The 24,009-nt window shown below is 38.3% G+C and overlaps 3 protein-coding genes across 6 annotated transcripts; 1 reads left to right on the top strand and 2 right to left on the bottom strand.

Annotated features, from left to right (window-relative positions):
- Nucleotides 1-6,321: 6,321 nt before the first annotated feature.
- Nucleotides 6,322-6,921, top strand: LOC114822253 (pentatricopeptide repeat-containing protein At4g38150-like). The gene has a single exon (XM_029096576.2). The coding sequence runs from the start codon at nt 6,322-6,324 to the stop codon at nt 6,919-6,921; it is 600 nt and encodes a 199-aa protein (XP_028952409.2).
- An 81-nt stretch (nt 6,922-7,002) lies between these two features.
- On the bottom strand, nt 7,003-12,332 carry LOC103453032 (LEC14B homolog). 4 transcript variants are annotated; one of them, XM_029095877.2, is made up of 10 exons: nt 12,049-12,332; nt 11,315-11,790; nt 11,053-11,172; nt 10,715-10,792; nt 9,914-10,087; nt 9,659-9,736; nt 9,144-9,319; nt 8,365-8,523; nt 7,827-7,887; nt 7,003-7,414 (listed from the first exon to the last, which is right to left on the bottom strand). In XM_029095877.2, the coding sequence occupies exons 2-10, from the start codon at nt 11,702-11,704 to the stop codon at nt 7,223-7,225; spliced, it is 1,428 nt and encodes a 475-aa protein (XP_028951710.2). In that variant the 5' UTR covers nt 11,705-11,790; nt 12,049-12,332; the 3' UTR covers nt 7,003-7,222. The 4 variants fall into 4 exon arrangements, with proteins under 4 accessions (XP_028951710.2, XP_028951712.2, XP_070671590.1 ...); XM_029095879.2 differs by having other exon boundaries at nt 8,365-8,520; XM_070815489.1 differs by having other exon boundaries at nt 8,365-8,520; nt 11,315-11,743; nt 12,049-12,302.
- A 1,006-nt stretch (nt 12,333-13,338) lies between these two features.
- LOC103403802 (squamosa promoter-binding-like protein 7) lies at nt 13,339-19,162 on the bottom strand. Its single transcript, XM_008342650.4, has 10 exons — nt 18,375-19,162; nt 17,449-17,621; nt 17,121-17,344; nt 16,948-17,022; nt 16,736-16,843; nt 16,477-16,594; nt 16,215-16,350; nt 15,574-15,736; nt 14,483-15,067; nt 13,339-14,001 (listed from the first exon to the last, which is right to left on the bottom strand). The coding sequence occupies exons 1-10, from the start codon at nt 18,935-18,937 to the stop codon at nt 13,678-13,680; spliced, it is 2,469 nt and encodes an 822-aa protein (XP_008340872.3). The 5' UTR covers nt 18,938-19,162; the 3' UTR covers nt 13,339-13,677.
- Between the last annotated feature and the right edge of the window lie 4,847 nt (nt 19,163-24,009).

The following is a 24,009-nucleotide window of genomic DNA, read 5'->3' as shown; positions in this document are numbered from 1 at the left end:
TTGGCTGCAAATCTTAATTGGCCATTATAGCAGTTTGATGTGAAGAATGCCTTCTTACATGGGGACTTGGCATAAGAGATTTATATGGATCTTCTACCGGGATGTAATGCTCCAGATAAATACAAAAGAAAAGTGTGCAGGTTGAAGAAATCCTTATATGGTTTGAAGAAGTCCCATCAGGCATGGTTTGGAAGATTCACAAAATCTATTAGAGCATTTGGCTACAAACAAAGTAACTCCGATCATACTCTGTTCCTAAAAAGAAGAAATAGGAAACTTACTGCACTTATTATGTATGTAGATGATATGGTGGTAACAGGTAATGACCCAGAAGAACGTGCGGCCTTGCAAAGATATTTGTCTACAGAATTTGAGATGAATGACCTTGGATCCTTGAAATATTTTTTGGGGATTGAGGTATCGAGAAATAGTTCAAGAATTTTCTTCTCACAGAGGAAGTATATTATTGATTTGTTGCATGTCAGCTTGTCAACCAGTACCTACACCATAGAGGAAGGATTGAAGCTTAGTGTTGATACTAATCAAGTAACAGTTGACAAAGGGAGATACCAAAGGTTAGTAGGTCGTTTAATGTACTTGGCACACACAAGATCGGACCTTGCTTATGCCTTAAGTGTAGTAAGTCAATACATGCATGATCCCGGAGAACAACATATGAATACAGTGATGAGAATTTTGAGATATTTGAAAGGAAGTCCCGGCAAAGGAATTTTGTTTAAAAGGAATAATCATCTTAGAGTTGAAGGTTATATTGATGCAAATTGGGCGGGTTCGATTGACGATAGGTGCTCAACATCATGTTACTTTACATTCATTGAGGGTAACTTGGTTACATAGAGAAGTAAGAAATAGAATGTGGTTGCCCGTTCCAGTGCAGAAGATGAATATAGAGGTATGGCTTTGGGGATTTGTGAAATTTGTGGCTTAGGCTCCTGCTTCGCGGTTTGGGTATACTACCTAGTCAACCCATGAAATTATTTTGTGATAATAAAGCTGCCAGTGACATTGCACATAATCCGATACAATATGATAGAACAAAGCATGTTGAAGTTGATCGGTTCTTCATCAAAGAAAAATTAGAAGAAAAAATAATTGAGCTACTGACAATAAGAACAGAGGATCAGTTGGCAGATATACTCACGAAAGCTGTTTCAAGTCATAAGTTTTCATGTTTCTTACACAAGTTGAGCATGAGTAACATATATGCACCAACTTGAGGTGGAGTGTTGACTTTGTATTTTAGGTAGGATTCCTAATTGATATCAATTCCGTGTAATCTCCTGTAATCTTGTGTAATTAGTTTTCTTCCTATTACATTAGGGTTGTACACCTTGTATAAATACTTCTCATTGAGAAGAATAAAATCATCATTCAAAACAACAAACCCATTATCCAACAACTCAGTAACCATTTCGAATTAAGAAAGCATAAAACCATATTTTCAAACAAGAATAAACAAAGCTACAAACCCATTATCTGACACCTTAGGAACCATTTTGAATTAACAAAGCATAAATCTACCTTTTCAAACAAGAATAAACAAAGCTATAAACCCTTTATCCAACACCTCAGGAACCATTTTTAATTCACAAAGCACAAATCCACCTTTTCAAACAAGAATAAACAAAACCCACATTCAACCCATTCCAATAAATAAGTTCAGTATGCATTTGGAATCATCAAAAGCGAAAAAATAAAATTAAAAAAATAAAAAATAATAATAAACTTACAATAGGTAAGCATCGTTTTGTCAAGATCCTCGCACACATTCCACCACATGTCGAATCCTTTGATTTTTCTTCAAAGGCAATGGAACTCAGATGAAACCCCCTTCCAACACCAATGAAGTGAGGGAAACGAGCCGACAAGAAGATTTGGGGTTTTAGCTGAATTTCTAATCTGATTGTTCGAGATTTGGAGCCGCTAGTATGAGAACTAGGGTTAGGGTTCTTCTTTTTCTGGAATTGGGAATTGAATTTGATCGATAGGGTTTGGGTGTATCAGGGGGGGGAATGAATTCGAATAACACACTTTACAACATACTTTTACTTTTTTAAATTTTAATTTAAATATATATTTTTTTAATTTTAATGGAATATCCATGTGTCATCTGGTGAGAAAGCCATGTGTTTTGGAAATCTCAGCTGGATGTCATTTGGTGGGAAAACTTTGGGTGTGGTGCCACTTGGAATCTATTTGGGCAAGGAACTGGGCCCCGCATCAAGCCACGTCAGTATTTAACTAAGAAATTAACAGACAAACTGATTAAGGTATTACATTGCAACAAATTCTAAAGATGAGGTATGACATTGTCATTTTTAAAAGATGAGGTATGATAGTGTGGTTTGACCCATGGTTGAGGTAGTTTTGTGTAATTTACCCAAAAAAAAAACAGATAAGTTAACGAAGGTCTAACATTGCAATGAATTCATAAGATGAGATATGACATTGCAATATTTAAAAGATGAGGCATGAGATTGTGGTGCGACCCATAGTTAATGTAGTTTTGTGTAATTTACCCTTTTAATTTTGACATATTATATTTGATGTCTAAAGAGGCAAATATCAAAATTTCATAATATACTTTCCTATTTTTCACTGTACGTAGCTTACTAGATTTTATTGGATTATGGGACTATGGCCGGCTTACATATGTTTGAACCTAGAATTAATCAAAACCATAATTTCGTATCCAGTTCTCTCTCTTTCTTAACTTTCAGCATTCTCTTCTTTAGGCAGCAGCAGCAGCAGAGCTCCCCTCATAAAGCCTCCTACCCAAGAAAGAAATCCATTCGTAAACCATCAGGTGTGTTTCTTTTTTCTTGTTCTTGTATATTTATTTATTTATTTTCTAGGTTTTTTTTTCAGACTTTAGATTATCTTGTTTGTCTACGAATTGGGGTTTTATGGGTTTACTCAAAGCTCTCCCATTTTCCTAGTTTTTTGTCACAGTTTCGTTTTTCTTTGTTTTTGCTGACAAGTTCTCTCTTTTTTCTTTGTTTCTTGTTCAAAGCTCTCATCTTTATCAACAATGGCGATGCTATCTCGGGCTTTTCGACTCGTTACAAGTAAGCAGCGCGTTTTCCGAGCCCCTATAGCTTCTGTTGTGGCGACCAACTGAGACTTTAACAAACATCATCAATGTTGTCATCAATTCCATAGGAGGTGGAGCTTCCCCTCTGCTTTCTCATTTGTGCCATGTCACCACCAACTTCGTTAACTTGTCTCTCACCGATTTGGAGTGTTTGGACGATATGCAACACCGCCCGGTGGATTTCGACTAAACCTACCAGAAGATGTTGGTGCACAAAACCATGTTGGAGAATTCAGTGAAGATGGCTTCCGAATTGGCCAAATCCGGTAACATGGCGGCTAAAATCAAGGCCTAGGACCAAGATAATGGTAGTTTTCCCTATGTCATCCCTCTCATCACAGTCATAGAGCACTACGCCAATGCCGGAAGAACCAATGATGCTTTCAAAGTGTTCTTGTACATGTTAGAAACCGGGGTGAACCCTAATGCATACACCTATACTGTTAGATTTTTGGATCGCTGGGCCCGCCCCCACTCTAACGATACTGATATTGTCCCCAAATTTACCATATGCCCAATCCGTCAGGTGTGAGGTTTTACCATAAAGGCCTCAGTATTAGTTAGAGTAGGGTAATCTTATTTAAACCCATTGGGTTTCTTTGAACCCCACCGATGTGGGACATATAACATATATTGTAACTATCAAGGCACTTACTGCTTGCTTCCCAAGCAACCTCAATTTCTCCTTTTTCGTTGAGTTTGCGTAGAAGTACTTTGTGGAGATTCTGGACAAGGGATTGCAACCTACTCCGGGGACCTACTTTGCCTTGGTTGAGAAAATTGATGAAGGCAGAGACAAGGAGGAGTTTGTGGAGCTGGTTAAAGCTAAGGGGTTCATGCCAACAGAAGCTGATTTTCGTCAAGGGAAAGAGCTTGAAGATGCAACCAAAGACACTAGTGATAAGGAAATGCAACAAATTTTCAAAAAGATGATGTAACTCCCCGACTTGCTAATATATTTCAAAATTTACATTTAGTGGTAGGCCAAAAATAAAGTCATGGTTAACCCTTAAGTTAATAACCATTCTAATTCTCCGCTAAAAATTAATCTCATTTATTCTATAGTTGCATCTAACTTCTCGTTAGACTACCTATGTACCATTTGGAGGGATCAAGCCAATTGTAGTTCACAAATCATTTTTAATCCATTTCCAAAAATAATCACAAGGAGGAAATATTTAGTACTATATTTAACAATTGAAACACATCAAATGGATACCATAAACGAATTTAGAATATCAAAATTTGCATAACAAAGGCAGCATCGGCCCACTGGCCACGCACTACCGTAGGCAGCGGTTTCCGATGAACGGAAACCTAGTTTTCCGACGAACTCTAAAAATTACCAAATTTTACAAACAAGTAGATTTCAATGACAGGAACAACTTTCATACCTGAGCTGAAGTCCAATTCGGCCAGGAAACAACACAAATCACCCTTGAACCTTCGAAAACCCTTGAATTGGGTGTTCTTGATTCAACTCCAAAACAACATCAACGCCCCAACCAATGTATAGGCTTTGTTCCAGGCCTCAAAGGGAGTCCAAATGTGGTGATAATTGAAGGGTTTAGCTTTAGGATTTGAGGAATTGCCACCAGAACCCCGTTGCGGGGTTTCACAATTTCAAGGCCAAATTTCATCAAATTTGGGGTGGAATGGGTAGAGGGAAGGTCTTCGAGTGTTTCCCAGGTGGTTAGGTGGCTTGGCTGGAAAACCGACGGAAAAGCGCCACGAAGGGGGCAATACAGGTAGGGTCCGATGGGGTATATGGGTTAGCTCGTTTCTCCTCTCTTTTTTTACACTCTCTTTTCCCCTCCTTTTCCTCTTTCTGATTGGGCTCCCTTTTTCCCCTCCTTTCCCGAATGGTCCCCCTCCTCCTTCTTCTCTGTCGCATCTCTCATTTTCCTCCTCTCTCATGCTGCCATCTGGCAGCTTCCAAACTCCTCTTCCTTTTTCTTTTTTTCTTTTTTTTTAATTATAATAAATTCCGAAAACAAAATTCTAAAATTTCTCTAATCAAATTTTTACAACCATAAATCTATTTATTCTCGATTTACTCCACATAATCATATATTTTAAATTTTCAGGTTATTACAGAAGCGCTCCACTTCAATTAGGAAAGATGCATTGAGGATGTACCATGGTCTGGTAAAGGATGGCCAGGTTGACGAAGCCAAGGAGATCTTTAAACAAACCAAGGAGAAGGGCATATTGCTCGACGTGGCCATCCACACTGTCGTGATTGAGGCCTACGCCAATACCGGGAAGGCTGAGGGTGCTCTCAAGGCTTACAAGCACATGTTGGCCAATGGGATCAAACCCAATTTATATACTTAAAGCATTCTCATCCAGGCACTGGCTGCTGACCCGGATTTCATTCAGGATGCCAGGAAATACTTTCTTGAGATGATGGATAACAGAACATGGCCCAATGACGATACTCTCAAAGCCGTGATCAAGGGAGCTGATTCAGAGGACAATGAGTACATGGAGTTTGCGAAGGCTGTGAGGGCTAGGGGGTCACAAATCTGCTACAAGAATACTGGTAAGTACACCAAATATTTGTTTAGTTTTCCTGCAATATTGATTGATCGCCATGCTCGGTAGTTAGCAATCGATTTTGATATTTCGAGAGAATATAGTTGAAGCACTGAAGTTTTTTGTTTCTCCTTCCATTACATTATCAGGCAAAGAAGAAGAAGACCCGGAAGATATACAAGAAATCTTGCACAGGTTAGGATGTGGGATCCCCGTTAAGGCTGAAACATACAATATGGTCATCAAGAGACTCGCTTTCCAGAAACCATACCCCGTTGCCGTTAAGTATGCCAAGAAGTACTTTCTGCAAATGCTTGACAAAGGAATGGAGCCTGATCCCCCCTGCCTACACCTTCGTGATGGAGCCTGCCAGTTGGACGATAAGGAGAAGGTGGTGGCGGAGGGCAGGGAGTTTGTGAAGAATTAAATATAAGGAAAACTAATGAAAATCACTTGAAAACTTTGAATTTTAACAATAAGGACAAAATAAAGGGTCAAGTGAATAGTATCAGGATTAACTTTTTAATGTAAAAATGTGGTTTTTCGTTAAATAAACAGTACCGGGAACTTTTCATTAAAGTTCCCTTAAACATAGGGGGTTTGATCTTGAAAATCAAAAGTACTTTGAATGCCACAAACACCTCGAAGAGGCATTCGATGCATATAGGATGTCCAACTATGCCACCAAAACGACTGATGAGGAGACGCGAAAAACCTTCTACAGGTGGCGCACCGACGCAGCCATCAGCATGAAACAAATAATGGATATGGTCGAAGGTATGCTAGTTGACGGCTTTAAGGATGAGGTCAAGGAGCTCTTTGAGCCGTTCTTTGACATAGGCGTACTACCCGCCATTGTCACCCACACCGCTGTCATTGAGGCCTATGCCACTGCGGGCAAGATTAAGGGTGCTTTTGAGGCTTATAAACACATGTCGGCGGTTGGGATTATGCCGAACTGCTACACTTATAGTGTCTTCATCAAGGCACTTGCTACTGACCCCAACTTCTTTGGGGATGCCAAGAAGTACTGGCTGGAGATGATGGAGAAGAGGATGCATCCCAATGCTGCTACCTACACCGCAGTTTTTGGGGGCTTCGCGAGGCAAGGGGACAGGGCGGTAGAGGACAGGAGTGAGTTTTTACGGGTAATGAAAAGCAAGGGATTTGTGCCGGACGAGGAGGCTGTGGGTGAGGTTCTGAAAGGACGAACTGGAGAAGCGGTTAGCTGCATCATGAACATTCTGTTTGGCAAGTATAACGTGTAGTGAAACCGACATTCATGCATGTCATAGTACCGAATATCGTTAACCAATTGTGTCAAGGTGTAAAAATGTAAAAAGATTACGTTTTCAGATAACGTTTTCTATATGAGTGAAACTTTATACAATGTTTTGATTCTGAATACATAAGATTACATAATTTACATGCGTTAAAAGCTACCAAGAACCTATAATTTCTCTCAACTTACGGCTAACTTTCTGCAGTATAACGTTACAGAATGTATGAAAATCATGAACCAGTTTAAATACTTAATCATCTTGTGAAGCGCAAAACAATGAGCCTTCCTCAGTAGAAGACTCTCCTTGGGCGTAATTTTGGCCTCATCAGGGTGGGAACTTGGTCATCACCAGGAAATTCCCATCGGGCAACGGTCCCATCCCAAGAAGAGCTGACCAAAATGGGATATAGAGGATGCCAACTACAGTCTCTTACAGGTCCTTCATGATGGTCTAGTCTCGCAACTTGAGCTCCAGTCACCTTTATAGAACAAAACAAACAAATTACTAGAGGTCGAATACCACATTCCCAAGATATAGCATTTTGAAGTGAGTATGATGGCCAGTTTTACTGGCCTTTGTAGTAATAACAAGCCTACAGGCCAAAGTTACGAAACTTTTTAACGAGGGTGTTAATTTCATTAAGGAATGCCAACCACGATTCTTGCTTTCCTACAAGAAACCTCGTACCATCATTTACTTTTCAAAGCATCTTTATATTTTTCCTAACTAATCGGGAACACGAACCAATTATGTATCAACATCCTTTTTACGGTTGGTAGAAATGAATATGAAACAAGATTGCAGAATCATCCCATTACGTTTTCCTTAAGAGAATGACATGAGAAAAACATGGTCTTGATGACGAGAAACATAAAAGGTCAGTTATGTACCAGATCATATATATAGACAGAATGATCACTTGAGCCAGTGTAGATGTACTTCTGTCCGGTACTGCAATAAGCAGGATAGAAATTAGAAACATATACAATACTCCTAAACAACAGTCAACACAGCCTACTGATTATATGATATTATCAGAAAAACCAGAAGCCTTAAAACCAAAACAATAGCTAACAAGATTGCAGGTTGAATCCATTCCAGCTGTTTTACTTGACCAACTTCCCTAGGGCTAACATAATCTGATATATGGACTTTGCAGAACTCTAGAATCAAACATAATGAAGAACCAAGACCAGAACATAACTGTGAAAACAGGAATTGAAACAAACACGTACTCCAGCATCTTTGAATTCGCACAATGTTTTTAAGACAAATTCTAAATACAGGATTAGAATACAACAACAACGGAGCCTTATCCCACTAAGTGGGGTTGGCTGTATGAATCCTAGAATGCCACTGCAGTTAGTTTTGTGCCAAGTCTTCCATTAGCTCCTAAATGCAGGATTAGAATAAAGAAATAAAAATTACCTATATGCTGGAGAAAAGTAACAGCGAATTAAAGTGCGCAGGACTGCATGGCCTCTATATGTAGCCAAGGATTGATCATTAGGATGTTTCAAAGTTGTTGCATGAGCTGGGTACTCCATCCACCTGTAATCCCAGTCACGATATGTACGCCTTGGACTGCTGGTTGGAAAGTTGAAAATCAGTGGCCAAAAAAATATTACGTTGAACCAATAAAGGGTCTAGGCTCTGAGCCAGTACCTAAATAACAAAAGTCATTCGACATGAATGTGAACACAGACAAGCATGAGCAGACGGGTTCAAAATTCAAATTAAGATCCATGAACTGCATGCTTTAATATGGTACAAATAGAATGGTTCAACAAAAATAAGAGATATCCCAGCATGCTCTAATAATAGAAGCTGCTGTACTCGCTTGATCTCACAAAGCTGCTTTAATATGATAAATGGTTCAATAAATACAAGAAATATTCCAACGTCAATTATAGTAACTACTCGCAAATAGTCCTCTTTTCCGCTACTATATGTTCCCCGGTATTTTAGACCATATAAACTTTAAGCATGAAACATCAATTTAACCACATTATTCTAAGCCCAAATACCACAAAACTATTTTCCACACTATAGAATAGTATAGAGTCAAAATAATGGGAGGACAATATAGTAAAATTAAGTCAACTTATCACATGCTGACAGCAGTAAATTTCATATTTCTACAGCACCAAACGGAAAGCCAATAAGTTAACATGAGCAGAAAAGGGAAACAAGTAACGCAGTTGTACTAAATGGCTGTAGAGGACATCTTTCTTATATCCCAGAGTTTGGTAGTCTGGTCCTTCCCGTTTGATATCAAGTAACGCCCATCTCCCCGACTATCAATAAATGTAACACCTTCAAGATGTCCCATCAGGACCCCAGCTGCTTTTCCTTTCGTCATTAAGCAGCGTCTATCCCACACCTGTGCAAGAAATAGAGAGGCCTAAACTTCATGGGGACTTCATAGCTCAATAGTAAAGAACTTATGAGGCACTTAACCCCCCAACCCAAGAGAGAGATATGACAACATAAAAAAGAAAAGCATCCCATTACTTAGGATTTGAGGCTGGGCTACTGAATCTTAAGATTTGAGCAACTCTAGCAAAGAACAAATCGTTCATAACATCACAGTTTTTAAGAGTGACATTTCAGCAACTACAATAAGGAAAACCAGAGTTTAAAAAATGAAAAAAAGAGTACCAAACAATGAAGCAATCATGGTTTCTACATCTTATACCATATAAATACCGATGAACCTTACCTTACAGAGGTTGTCGTCACTGCCAGAATATATGAGATGGCCGCTCTCATCAGCAAAGCATACAGTGTTTACATCAGACTGCAACAGAGGATAAATAAAATAACCAAATGATGCTTTTAAGTGCCATCCAGAGTCTCCGGAGGAAGGAACCAGTATGGGAGAGTCTGTGTCTTTAAAATTATATGTAAATGAAAATCTTCTTTGAAACCACCATAAAGAAGTAATTTGAGTATATTCTTTTGTTAGATCCTTTACCTGGTGTGCTGGTATTCGGAGGCTAACTTTATTTTCTTGTAGATCATAAACATATATTGAAGCATCACTACTTGCAGCTACAAGCTCTCGCCCATCAGTTGAAAATTTAACTGAGAAAATTCCAAACTCATCCTCATCGTCATCAATAGAAAAATCTAGACCTCCATGAATTTCCTGAATAAAAAGGCAATTTTTTATGTAAAAAAAAAAACAGTACGAACTTGAAGGTGACTCTTGGTAGCAATCATAATAGAAAAGCAACCGACTTAGAAGTGAATAATCAATTGATTAGTAAAACTGTAAACTCCAAAAAGTACGAATTCACGTTATAACGAGCATTATAGGGTGAGCTGTAACATCTTCTAAAGCCATCAATATGCCACAATAGATTACTCAGGAAAAACAATAATTTAGAAACAAAGACATCATCAAATTGGATACTTCCTTTTCCTTTACCAGAAGATCTCCACCTTGAGATTCAACGGATGGTAGCTTATACTACAATTCAGATACCATCACCTTTAACAGATCATCCAAGACAATTATCCCTAGCTAATTTCGGATAAACATCTTCCAGATCTTGTGGTCTTGTAACATTGATAAAGATATCTACTTTAAAAGATGATAACAAGGATTCATACAAGATTATGCTGAAAAACAATATAGGTTAATTAAAAAAGAATCCCCAGGAACATTGTTGATTACCAAATCTGTAGATGAACCAATTAAACTCGTATCTACGAGCTATTTCATATGATACTCAAAGCTAGTAGCACTAAAAGGACCATTAGTTTCACATACCGTAACGTTTGCAAGTGACTCTGTCTTAGAAGATTCCACATTCACAATATTGACAACCGGTGTCATGCTAGCATAAACCTGTGTTTTTATCAAATTAGAAGTGTGACTGATTAAGTTAAGAAACTCAGAAAAAGTAAAATCACTAAAAAGATGACAATTATAAATGAAGCTCCATCGGCAGTCAAAACACGCATTAAGATAAATATGGGTTCGGAACTATCAGGACCATGCAGTATTTATATTTATGTGTATATCATCAAGGAAGAATAAGTTCAGATTGTAAAGTCGTAGTTATATAGACAAGCTTCTTCTTATTCAACAAAACATCAGAAACTCACTAGATAACGTTGGTCCGGTGATAGAGACGTATCGGTAATTGTCCATCTCAAGCTTTGGGTCAGGATATCCTTCTGAACTTTCCATCCCTTTTCAACATTATATATTCTAATATGGCCTCCCTGTTTCGTTATAAGAAAAACGAAATTAGGACTTCAAAACTGCACTTTTGTGCATGCATAGTGAGAAATTGAATTTTAAGTACAACAATTCAAAATCACAACAATAAAAATGAATTATAACTTTAAGCTAAAATTACAATACCTGAAATCCAGCAACAAAAAACAAACCATCATTGGAAAATTGAGAAACATAAGCAGGGCTTCTGGACTGGTCCACCCCCCAAGGACCATTTAGGGGCAGATACCGGCTCAAAACATGGCAACAATCTGCCGATGAGAACCTCCCCCGCCCTGAATGATTACTTTCGCGACCGACCAGCATTTTCATCGTTGAAACCGGTAACCTCAACTTCCCAGGCATATCCCCGCTCAAAAGTTGATGGGGTCTTGATTTATGCTTGGTAAGTTGAGCAATTTCATGATCAAAATCATTGGATACTTCATCAGGTCCTTTACTTAAACCCGAACCTTCAGCAGAATTTCCGGTATCACAGGCGCTATTATCTTTACCAAGCCTCGCTATGTAACTCATTTTTTCTAAATTTTACTCAGTACCCACTACTCAATGGACCTTCATATCAAATTATCAATGGAATTTAGTTCTGATTAGGGTAAAAACTGCACAGTAAAAGTGAATAATTCAGAGCCCAGAGCTAAAAAGTTCCTAACTTTAAAGTTCAAACCTGAATCATCCTACTCACACTTCACACTTCACACACACACAGTAAAAGCAGAGCTCAGATTAATCAGAAAACTTTAACCAAACCCAGATATTATTCAAACAAAAGATTCGAACTTTGAGCTCCCATTCAACATTTGCAGGCAAATGATTACAAATTTAGCCGTTGAAAGATAACCAGAGCTGCAGTGACTTACCTGCGCGAACCGAGCTTCGATCCCTACGAATTGGGTTAGAGGAGAAGGGCCGTGTAAATTTGAACAGAGCCGGAGAGTCGAGTAATCGCCGCCGTGAAAGGATTTTGGGTGGAAGGAGAGATCGTTAACGTGGAACCATACATGTTTGAATGCAGGGCGTCGTCATGCTGAAACAAACGATGATGAGTCTAGACGGTCTCAGACTCAAAAGAGTGGGACCTTTGCCGGCTGATTTGGTGACCATCAAATTTCTCACCCAACACAAACAAAATAAAAAGGATAAAGACATCAAATTTGCAAATCAAATTATGTAGTACTGAATTAATAATTGAATCATCAACAAGCATATCATTAGTTTGTACAATTTGATTTGAAAATTTAATCTTCTTAATATTACAAAAAAAAAAGACTAATTTGAACATATCATTTATTTGTATCATATTTTTAATAGAAGTAAGATCCAGTATGAACCGCATCTCTACTAAAAAAGAATGCAAATAAATAGTAAGAATAACACTTTTTCTTATAATTTGTGATCGGGAGATTCAAAGTTGAGCCAAAATATATAAACAATATTATCACCAACAAATCTCACTCGCATCTTCAAGAAGTTTTCTTTTCTTATTTGATTGTTGTTAATTATTTGTCAAGGTTACTGTACTTAATTAATTATAAAAAAAAAAATTACTTGCTTACTTGTAGAGATGTTTGATTCCTCCAATTACAAATTTCGATCATATAAAAACCAATTAACTATTCATCAGTTATTGTTTGAGGGTGAGATTAATTTTCGATGTGGGGTTCTGTTTGAACCAAAGTGGATTGAAATTGGGACCTGGATTATCTGTCCTCCCCCATCCCATTTCCTTTCCATCATCTTCTATTTATGTAATCACGGTTAAATCACGTCAACATTTTATATTGATTTTTTTATAGAAATAATAAAACAAAAAGCAGTGGAAATATAAAATGTTAACATCCACCAGTCCATTGTCATCAATCAATCAATCTAAACACGATCACACTCACCCATACTTTAAATATAAACATGTGATTGTGTTCCAATACCATACAATAGTTTTTCCAATCATTTGTGTTCTTACGTGTAATTCAAAGTTTAGCTACAATACTATTGTAGCTAGTCCTTCAAGAAATTTGGCTACAATATTTATATAGTGATTGTATTACAGACATATATTGACATGAGTTATACTTGACCGTCAAATGATAATTATATTAAATAAATAAAATAATAATAATGATTAAAAAATTGATGGCAAGTTTGAAAACTAAAATTTAAAAAGCCCTTTATTTCAGATCATTACAATTTTACAATTTGGAAGCAATCCCATTGGAAAACCATGGTTTCTTATTAACTAAGCACAACAGGCAACCTGTCTACAGACATTACAACAAAAATTTAGAAAAAAAAATCTTACTACCTCAAACGCCGTGGGTAAACATCGCCCAGAAGCACACCCGGAAGAACTACACGGTGACAAGATAAAGCGTTTTAGCCGCTTGTCTTAACCTAGTGTTAGAAAGTTGTGTACAACGGAGATATATGAACAGAAGATTAAGGGGTTGCGAAATACATTGAAGGGAGAGGGAAAAAAAGAGCCTTAACATCTAAAATTTGTCGAATAAACATCTGCGTATTGATACTGCAAACTCGCCAACCTTGTGAGGATGGATGAGGACTGCACATAACCCTACACAGATAGCTGTAGCAGAAATTACAAAAAGTGCAGGGCGAAATCTCAAGAACATCCCACTAGAGCGAAACCTTAAGACCTCCCCGGAAGTGCGACACTTAGCCACGCTAGGCAATTCCTTGATGAAGTTGGCTTTACCAACTGCTTTTTTACTCAACATCGGAACAGTTTCACTTCTCTCATTAGCAGTTGAACCCACAGTTATACCCAGCCTACCATCTACAGTTATCTCCGTATCCTGCTTTACATAACAATTTATGTAACAAAACACGCATCAGTTTATGAAATAAATAATGCTAAACTACGACGAGAGAAAATAACGAGCACAGAAATTTTCTACATATAGTCATTGATCGTGCTCAACAAAACAACCATATTCCCAATGAAGACCTCTTACAGGCTAGAAGTTCGAAAACATTTTATTACAGATATAAATTTAATGGTGAATTACTCAAAATAGCTATTATAAGATCATAGATGGCCGAAGTAAAGCTGTAATCTCAATTTTAAAATGGGCGGAAAAAAACCAGGATTGTAAGCCCAACCATAACCTAGCCAAATCGTATAATCAAATAATTCCTTGACTAGTGCAAGGGGCTTGTAGCACCAGATCAGAACAAGTGCTAAATTGATAATGAGTCAAGTGTAAAGTGAAAAGCTATCTTAACTAGGATTACCCGATATCAGAGGATACAAAATATGAAAACAGAAGCACTCACCTCACAGTGGAATGGAGCAACCGATTTTCCATCATTCTGAAAGCAGGTTTGACTTTGAGAAACAAGATCCTCTTTTTTCACCAACCTTCCAGACTCTCTGACTGAAACCTCAGAGCTTTCAAATTTTTTACAAAGAAGATCACGGGCATATTTCATGTAATTCTGTAATAGCCTCATATCTGCATCAACGCTGTCATTATTTGCACTGTTTAACTCCATGTTAACCATTAGAGTCTTCAGATTTTGTAAAACTTTATCCAATATGGTTGTTGACTTGATGGATATCAAAAAGTTCAATAGATAGTTGAATCTTTGAATCTGTGAAGCAGTCATGATCTGTTGGAAGTTTTCCGACAAGGGTTTTTTTAGTAACCATGCTATATCTAAAATAATGTCAGAAAATGCTGTGTGCCTCATTGAAGATGCTTCACAAGAGTTTGAAAGGGAAACCCTAGAAGAAAAGTGTAATCCTTGCAAAGAGAGAGATTCATCAAATCTCTCCTGAATAGTCTTCATTTCTGCACAAACCTCTTTGTCCCCAATGAGTACCGGTATAAAGTTGGACAAGCCAGATTCATTCTCAATCTGCAACACAGATTCCATCAATATTAAATTACGTAACAAAAGAAAATCCTGGTAAGTCCAAAACAAGTATCATGCTTTAAGATGCTATTGAAAAGTATGTTTATATCTACATGAGTGTTAAAGTTTTAATTTTATCTACATGAATCTGGAACAGTGCAGATACAGCAGATTCCCGTCCAGAGTTATATCTTGTCGTTAACGTTATCAGCAAACCTACGTAATTGTGCCAGATACCATACGAGATGCCAGTTTGAAGAGCGAGCACTCTCATCAATGCACAACCAGCTAAATAAACTAACCACTAAAAATCCCTGGTCATAACACTCTTATGATCACTGGAGTCTGGAAATATGAATAGACAAGATATACACAACAATGAGGCTAAATATGTATCAAAAATATTTACAGATGACGAACAACCATGTAGATAGACAGAATGTCCCTGCTGATAGTTGAACGTGGTGTAAAAGGAAAAGTAAGAAGAGAAAATAAATCAGAATGTTTACCTCAATAAATGCAGGACCAAAACAATCTGATTCAGTCTGAGGGACCTGTATCTGGAAGAACTGATGGTCTAAATTACTAGCAGTCTCCCCATCAATCTGACTATGGGAAGATGGAGGAGAATAATCATATTCCAGATATTTCCCGGAGAAGGATACCAGAAACCTGTAACCATAATGATCTTTATTAGGAAGCTTACGTGACAGCAGTTTTGCTCTCTGCATGCATGAAACAGCTAACAGAATATTATATACCAAAATGCAAAGCTTTAAACAAATGAGAATTACTTTGTTTGGTATTAAGCTTCAAAAGTAGAAGACTAATCAGTCGATGCCATCAGACAACTAGAAATATTTTCCACATTTGATATACATCTCAAGATCACTATGAGTGTTGAAGTTTAGAAGCAACAGAGAAGACTAGTGATTACATTACTTACTATCAAATAGTGACAAGTCTATATAGTGTCCATCAAGTAGATTCCCCTCTCTCCATCAAGTTTATTAACTATTCAAACAAATTACAGTTTATAGGGAACAGTGTGTGCATAACAAGCTACAAGAAACAGCCAAAAGGAGTGAATCAAAGGTACAGCACAATAAACTACTAAAAACATGTGGAAAACACTGATTGAAAGCCCTACCGAAATTTGGGCTGTAATAAATTACTTCCACAGGCAACAAACTCCATGGGCTTGCCAGCCTCAAAACATGTAGGATGAACGTAATGAAGCCTTGGGGCCCGCACCTCCACTTTCGTTTTTATTACAGAAGTCCCGTCTGTGCATATCAAAATAAAAAGAAGCATGTTAGTAGTTCAAACTACTAGTAAAGACCAATTACTTTCCCAACCTAAAACGCAATAATCTAATAGAAACATAACACCGATATGAAGCATCAGATTACCTTTTACAACACGGAAAATCATGTCGTTTAGATAAATCAGAATATTGCTTCTCCCGGATAGCATTTTCCCAGGTACAATAACAAATTCATGTAGATATGATACAGGATCTTCAAGCAACTGATAAAAAAAATAAATAAAAAATAAAAAAATAAAAAAAGAAGATCAAAACCAAAGTTGTAGAACAAAATTTATAGAGTGAAGGTAAGAGAAAAGCTGTGACAAACTCAATCTTACAAATAAGATTGCCAACACCATTACCTTCATCCACATAAAATTAGGCATTGCAATAAAAATAGTCAAGATAGTACATCCGGGGCGGATATATCCCTCCAACTCAACCGGCATACTGGCTAACCATTCGAATATCTGAAAACACATAAGCCCACTTGTTTATTGCTCCCTGATATTTTCCATTAAAAAACAATTCTCCCTATGTATACTAAACTGTAATGACAATCTTTTAATAGTACTTGGTGCCGAAGTCTTCTAGGAAATTCTGCTGGATTCCAATCATAGAGCTTGAATGATATACGACCTGTTGGACACTACAAGAATGTATCAAATCAGTATGCCTCAAACAGAGCTCCTCATATTACAATCAATGTTACCCATGCAAAAGCAATGACATTCAGCAAAGACCTACCATAGAAGAGTAGCTTTTGTTGTCACAATTTGACGGAGAAAGGGAGTTGTTAGAATCATGTTTTCTTGCATCCATTTGGGTTTCACCAGAAGCCATAAATGATACACCGCTGTCACTACGGATATTCTGGGATTCAGGCACTGAACAGAGGATAGGAGTTTGCCCACCTTGAGACTCCAGCAATTCTTCCTCCTCATTTAACTGACTGCTTAACTGTAAACAATCTGTACATTGTTCATACAATTAGACGTAGGTTCTTTTTCCAAAGCAGTGTTGCAGCTTTAGTACTCTTTTACAAGCTGTTTGCATCAAAACAAATATCAAATACCTTCTGTTGCTCCACCATCAAAATTGGTCTCTTCAGTTTGATTTTCCTTTTGTGATTCCTTTCCACTCAGTCCTTTAGAAGCACTAGGTTTCCTTCGCCGTCTATTATTATGACGCTCTAATTTTCTTCGACAGCTCCGCTTACCTTCATCAAAGTCTGATAAGACATGGAACCTGCCAAAGAATGGGCACACATGCAGAAACGAAATTACATAAACAATATTAACATAAAACTAGCACATTACAACAATTTAAAATAATACATGCAGTTCCTCAATAAAACAGAATAGTGACAATTCTACAACATTAGAAGGCATATCTTTTTTTAATAAAGTGATGCTTGTCTTGTTCCTAAGAAAATTCCTCTGATTCCCTTCACCTAAGAACAAGAAATCAACCATGGAAACAGTTCCAAAGACAAATTCAAATGATACCTCAGTTAAGAAAAATCATGTGCTTTTACACTACTGAATCTGCATATTAGTACTAATATATCTCAATCTAAGCCTTGAGTAACTAAATTCCTCTACCGTGTTCGCTCGGGAACCCAAAGAGACTTCATGCCATTCTAAAAGAGGCAGGGCTGAAACTGTTGCCATCGCTTTTAAACAGTCACTACTCTGCATTTTTCGGAGCTAACAAGTCCAAAGAAACCCTTCTTCCCCAACTTAGGTAAAGCCTTCAAATTGATAATCAATTCGAAGCCAAAACGACTCGTGCAAGCTGTCCTCGTCATTAGCACCTAGTGACTAAGTAAGATTACAATCACAGCTCACAAATTGAGAAGCTCGAAAACCAATTTATCCGAAAACATTACTCAGTAAAACACTTCCAAACTACTAAAAACGAAACTGCCATAGCTGAAACAATACAATCAAGAACCCTAATTTCGGAAAAAAAACAAAAAAAAAAAAAACTTTGGCTTACTTGCCACACTGCTGACAATAGCGCTTGCTCTCACCGTCGATATCGACAGTGCTGGCATTTGCACAGGCAAGGCACACTCTGTGCCTCCGATGATACCCCTTCAGCTCCTTGATATCGACGCCGCAAGACGGGACCTGACACCGGGCCGTTCCGTTCGGGGCCCGACCCGTCTTGACCCGCTTCTTCCCGTGCCCGGCTTCCTCCTCCTCCAGCTCCATCATCTTCGCGTCGATCTCGGGGCACGCACAGGGGATATGACCCGCCAAGAAGTTGGGGCAAGCCAGCCTCGGGTCCCGCTTCCTTATCCGACTCGAATTGGAATTCGGATCCTCCAGCAGGTGCTCCGGGGCCGGGCCGACTTCGGGGTCCGGATACTCGGCGGAGCCCCACGAGATCGACAAGTCATCGTCGACGGTGAAATCGAAGAGATCTCCCCATTCCCAGACGGTGGAGGTGTCGTCGGAGGGCAGCGGCGGTTGAATTTCCATCTGTGAAACCCTAGGTGGTTGGTCTAAACGCTGCCGTTGCGATTGCGTTGGAGAGAGAGGGGGCGAGCTTTGCATCGCTTTTGTGGTCAAAATTACCTAAAATTGGCAGCGGCAGCTCACCTAACGTCTCCTACCTTCCTACCTTAGACGTCAAGATTCCCCTTCCACCGGCGCTGAAAAAGGGTAAGACCGCAGCAATTCATGTTTGGATCAAAACTTGAACTTTGGTTCAGGAAGGCGCTGGCCCAAAAGGATGCCTAAAAGAAGAATCGGCTTAAGCCCATTCAAAGCCCAGAAAGCAGAAAAGGGCTTTTCTGACTTGGTGCAGCTCATGAAGACCACTTGCTCACCTACCTAAAGGCCAAGTGGTATAGACTGACCAGCTATACAACCCATAAAGTACTTTATAATGGCAGAACAAGTAAAAAAGTCGATGAGTCACTGCCTCTCATGTTGCATTCGGGCAAGGCTGCTGCTACAAGAGGCCAAGCTGAGTTGTCTATAAAAGAAGAAAGAGAAATCAGGATTAAGGACACTCAAACAAACAAACAAATGCAAGCACAAACTCTGCTCAAAGCCAGATTTGCCTTCAAAACAAAGTTGTAGTCATCCCAAGCCTTCATCCCTCTCGAGACAAGCCTTCATTCAAACCCTTGTAATAGCTCGGCTACCCTGTTCAACCTTGTTGTAGTATCGATTTCTCTTTGTAAACTCCTCTCCTTACCTCTCCCTAAAAGCTCTCAGACCCTTGATAAGCCACAAAGATAGGAACCTGCAAGACGACCAGGCTTGCCCGACAAGGTTAAACCTTGCCCGACCTTCTTTGTTCTTGTCTTTTCATTCATTAGCCTAGCAATATGTTGTATACTTCCAGTTGTATTCAAGTTATATCTAGTAAGATGACTATTAAAAGAATCTCTTAGTACTTGGATCCGATTTGAATATATCTTCATTGTTCAAACCAGATCTAAGTTCTAAGCTCTCGGGCATGTAAATTTGATCAGTTGAAAGTCCTTGGCCTCAAGGCATAAAAAAGAACCTTATGTGGACTTAACTCATCCACGATAGTCCTTGATAAACAAGAAGTCCTAAGTTACTTAGGGCCCAAGTAATCAACCTACCCCTTAGTTTTATTTCTATTATATTATGATGATCATATAACGTTTAAGCATGGAATGGATTATGATATGAAGCCTCAAGGCCTACACCTAAGGCCCCACAAAGGCACCTGTTATAACTAACACGGTTTCTCGGGCATATATATATATATATACAACTAAAACGCAACATCCATTTTACATCTGCCATGCTAAAGATGGCAGTGGCACGCCTGAGTACTTAGAAGTTAATCTTGATTGTGAGCCTCAAGGCCTACACCTAAGGCCCGGCCCCACAAAGGCACCTCTCAAAGTTAACGATGTCCTTCTCTTCCAGCCTTGCCCGACAAGCCGTGCCTGACGAGTCTTGCCCGATAAGCCTTGCCCGACGAGGCTTGCCCGACAAAGCCCGATAGTGAAGCAGAAGCCCGACAGCAGCCCTCAACCGGCGCCAACCTCCCGGGGAGCTGTGCGCTCGTCGGCCAGGAAACGTCCCCGACGGAAATTCCTGACGCGAACAATTCACTTTTACTGCTTTATTTTCTGCTTGAAACCGCAACTTTTTGTGTTTTTATTACAACTGATGTCAACGTCATCATATTTCCAGGTCTTCAGTAGTCCAAAAGCTTGCCACATGAGGCAATTTATTAATAAATATCCCCTTTAACAGCATTTCCACACTTAAAAAGCCAATCCAAACACTAAGCAATTCAATCATTACAAGTGTACTGACAGTAACCGTTCAATCTTCACCATTAAACTGAATATTTTAAACAATTCGTATTAAAATCTTATTATTTTTTTATAAAATAATAAAAGATCATTTTACTTTTAATTTCAGATGATAATAAAATATTTGTTGAAAGTATTTGAAAATATTGAAATATAGTGTAAGGTAACAAGACATGGTTAGATATTTATAAAAATTAAAAAAAATTATTTTTAATTTTTTTAATGTAGCCGACGTCAACCTTGCATCATATGGTCTAGGGGCTACGTTGGTCGATTTTAGCCTAGGTGAGCAACTAGGCTCCCCCAGAGCCCAGTGGATTGGAATGGGATGGAGGAGTTTTGTGGGGAGGGAGGAGATTTAATCCACTATCCCCTAGGGGATTTGACAAGGGTGGAAGTGCTCTAAGAGCAATTTTTAACTTTGTTAGTAATACATCCGGTACACCAAATGTAATAATATATTTAATTGGAAATTAGATTATTACGCTTGGTGTAGTGTTTTTAATACACTAAAAGAAATGAGAAAAGATAATCAGGGAAAGGTTACCGTTGGCGGAGTTGAGTGGTTGATCGGGTTGGGGTGGGTTGAGCTTTGGTGATGATGGGTTTTTTAATTCTTAGTTTTAACTTTTGTTAAACTTCACATTGTTTGGTTAGGGTGTTAAGTGCTTGGATGTGTCAAATTATAAGAGGATGGCATTTTTTGGCACAAATATTTGGCGTCAAAGATTTGAAGCCCCAAAATACTAAGTAGCGGACCTTTTAAACAACTTTCACCATTCGATATCTTAATATCAATCTTTATCATATATTAAGTCCTGGACTATTGAATAAACACTGCATATTTTCTTCTCAACACCTTTTGAAAGGTGTAGTTGAACTATGACGAGTTTGATAATGCCTTTGTTGGAGTCTTAGTTTGCATATAGAAGTTCCTTGTAAAGAAAGAAAAATAAACAAAATCGTGCATTGGGCCTTGGTAGTTGTTTGCACTCAAAATATACCTATTTTTACTTATTTGGGCAATTTGGGTAAAATATGGTATTTGAAGGATTAATATGCAAGAAAGCTAACTTGGAAAGATATTTAGTTGCAAGTGGATGGGTTTGACACTATAATATTGTTTTTCCCATTTGCTTGGGTGGTGGAGGTTTGTCAAGCCTTTGTTTAATCAAGATACATGCATGTATTGCAAGTGAATGGGAGAGCTTTCGGGCAAGAATGTGTAATGAAAAAAGCTAGTTTGCTTCTTTTAATTGTTAGTTTATTACAAGTGGGAAAACATGTACTAAAAATATGTGGTGGAGATGCAATTTCCCCTTTTAATATTGTTTCTACATGCAAGTTGGCAAAAGCAATGCAAGCTACCCAAGTAAGGAAATGCAAGCTGCCCAAGTTTCTTTCGGGCAAGTACAAAACCTCAGCAGGAGGGTTTCCTCCAGACCTCTATAAAAAGGAGCAGATGCACAAGGATTATAGACACTCAAACAAACAAACAAACAAATGCAAGCACAAACTCTGCTCAAACCAGATTTGCCAAAAGCCTTCTTTTATCTAGTTTATTAGCTCTGCTGCTCACTTGCGGTATCGATCTCATTTGTAGCTTTTATGTACTCATTTCCAGTCATATAAATTACAAGCAATCTGCAATTTTAGTCACTTTCCTCTGTCATTTATATTTCCAAGCAACCTTGTCATTTACATATTGTTCTATCTCTCCATATAAGTAAAGTCCTTATTTTTAAGGCAAACAAAAAACCTTAATTTGAGCAACTCCCACTCAAATGGCACAATCTCTTGATTTGAAGTCAAAAGGCGCAACCTCAATCATTCAAATCTCGTCTACTAGCGGCATCTAGTAGTGGCACGCCCGCACCCACCAATATCGTATGTGAAGTAAATCCTCGACTTGCCCGCAAGGCGCCATGGCGGATTTAGGGAGCGAACAGTAGTTAGGTAAGCCAGATTAATATTATTGCCAATACCCTAAACTGAGTTAGTTGAAGAGCGCCCATCATTAAGGAGGATGCATTCAATTGAGAATTTGAGAGATTTTAATTCTTTTAATGAAGGGTTTTTATCACAAATAGTCCCTGAAATTGACTCACACCATCAAAATGGTCCCTAGAAAATTGAAAACCAATTAATGTAATCCCTGAAAATAGGTGTCGCAAATCAATGTAATCCTTCCTTCACAATTCTGTCAAAAATTCTGTTATGTGTTGATGTGGCACATAAATGGGTCCCACAAGTCCTTTTTTCTTCTTTTTTTTATCACACATGGTCCCTAAAATTAATTCATATCATCAAGATGGTCCCTGAAATTGACCCACACCATCAAAATGGTCCCAAAAATTGAAAATCAATCAATATAGTTCCTGAACATAGATGTCTCAAATCAATGTGGTCCTTCCGTCGTAATTATGTCAAAAATTTTGTTATGTGCTGATGTATAATATAAATGGGCCCACAAGTCTAACTAAATAAAAAATAAATTAGAAATATGTCTAATAATTTAATAATTAATTAAAAAAGTTATCAACCCATAAACTCAGTCCCGCAATCACCTTTGATCCCAACCTATACTCTTCTACCTCCATTTATGGTAGCATTCATCTCTCTTCTCTAGAAAAAAAATAAAAATAAATAAATAAATCTTAAGACACTCATTTTCACACCCTTCATTGAATTTGACTAGTATCGAGACCACCTTTGGTGACAACTTGGATTGGTGACGATTTTTGTGACTCTACAGTCAATATTTGGGCGATCGACAACCTTACAACCTTGACCTTGGAGAGCTTGTTAGGCGCTCTCCCGGTGATCTTGGTGACGCGGAGAATGGCGAGTTTTGCCTTGAAATAATCTCATTATGCAAAGAAGTTTTTTGACAACTTTTTTAATTAATTGTTAAACTCACATCAACACATAACAAAATTTTGACATAATTGTAACGGAATAACACATTGATTTGCAACACCTATTTTCAAGGACTACGTTGATTGATTTTCAAGTTCAGGGACAATCTTGATTGTGGGTCAATTTCAGGGACAATCTTGATTATGGATCAATTTCAGGGACCATCTTGATGGTATGTGTCAAATCTCAGCCCGGGTCCATCACATCCCGAGCCCGTTTCACCATCGTAGCACGATATTGTCCGTTTTGGGCTTACCATTCCCTCACGGTTTTGTTTTTGGGAACTCACGAGCAACTCCCTAGTGGGTCACCCATCCTGGGAGTGCTATGGTCTTCTTCTCGCTTAACTTCGGAGTTCCTACAGAACCCGAAGCCAGTGAGCTCCTAAAAGGCCTCCTG

Source organism: Malus domestica, chromosome 16 (genome assembly GCF_042453785.1).
Source record: "Malus domestica chromosome 16, GDT2T_hap1".
In the NCBI taxonomy this organism is placed as follows: Eukaryota; Viridiplantae; Streptophyta; class Magnoliopsida; order Rosales; family Rosaceae; genus Malus; species Malus domestica.
Note: the sequence above shows the minus strand (reverse complement) of the source record. Positions and strands in the feature narration are given on the sequence as shown.

Bases quoted from the DNA above. Each gene is read 5' to 3' on its own strand.
- LOC114822253 (XM_029096576.2), top strand. From the start codon at position 6,322: ATGTCCAACTATGCCACCAAAACGACTGATGAGGAGACGCGAAAAACC.
- LOC103453032 (XM_029095877.2), bottom strand. From the start codon at position 11,704: ATGAGTTACATAGCGAGGCTTGGTAAAGATAATAGCGCCTGTGATACC. The intron at 10,793-11,052 runs GTGAGTTTCTGA...ATAAAAACACAG, and splicing joins CACCGGACCAACGTTATCTA to GTTTATGCTAGCATGACACC. The intron at 10,088-10,714 runs GTATGTGAAACT...CTTTTTATTCAG, and splicing joins AGTCACTTGCAAACGTTACG to GAAATTCATGGAGGTCTAGA.
- LOC103403802 (XM_008342650.4), bottom strand. From the start codon at position 18,937: ATGCAAAGCTCGCCCCCTCTCTCTCCAACGCAATCGCAACGGCAGCGT. The intron at 17,622-18,374 runs GTAAGCCAAAGT...ATTCTTTGGCAG, and splicing joins TATTGTCAGCAGTGTGGCAA to GTTCCATGTCTTATCAGACT. The intron at 16,844-16,947 runs GTACTATTAAAA...ATGTGTTTTCAG, and splicing joins CTAGAAGACTTCGGCACCAA to ATATTCGAATGGTTAGCCAG.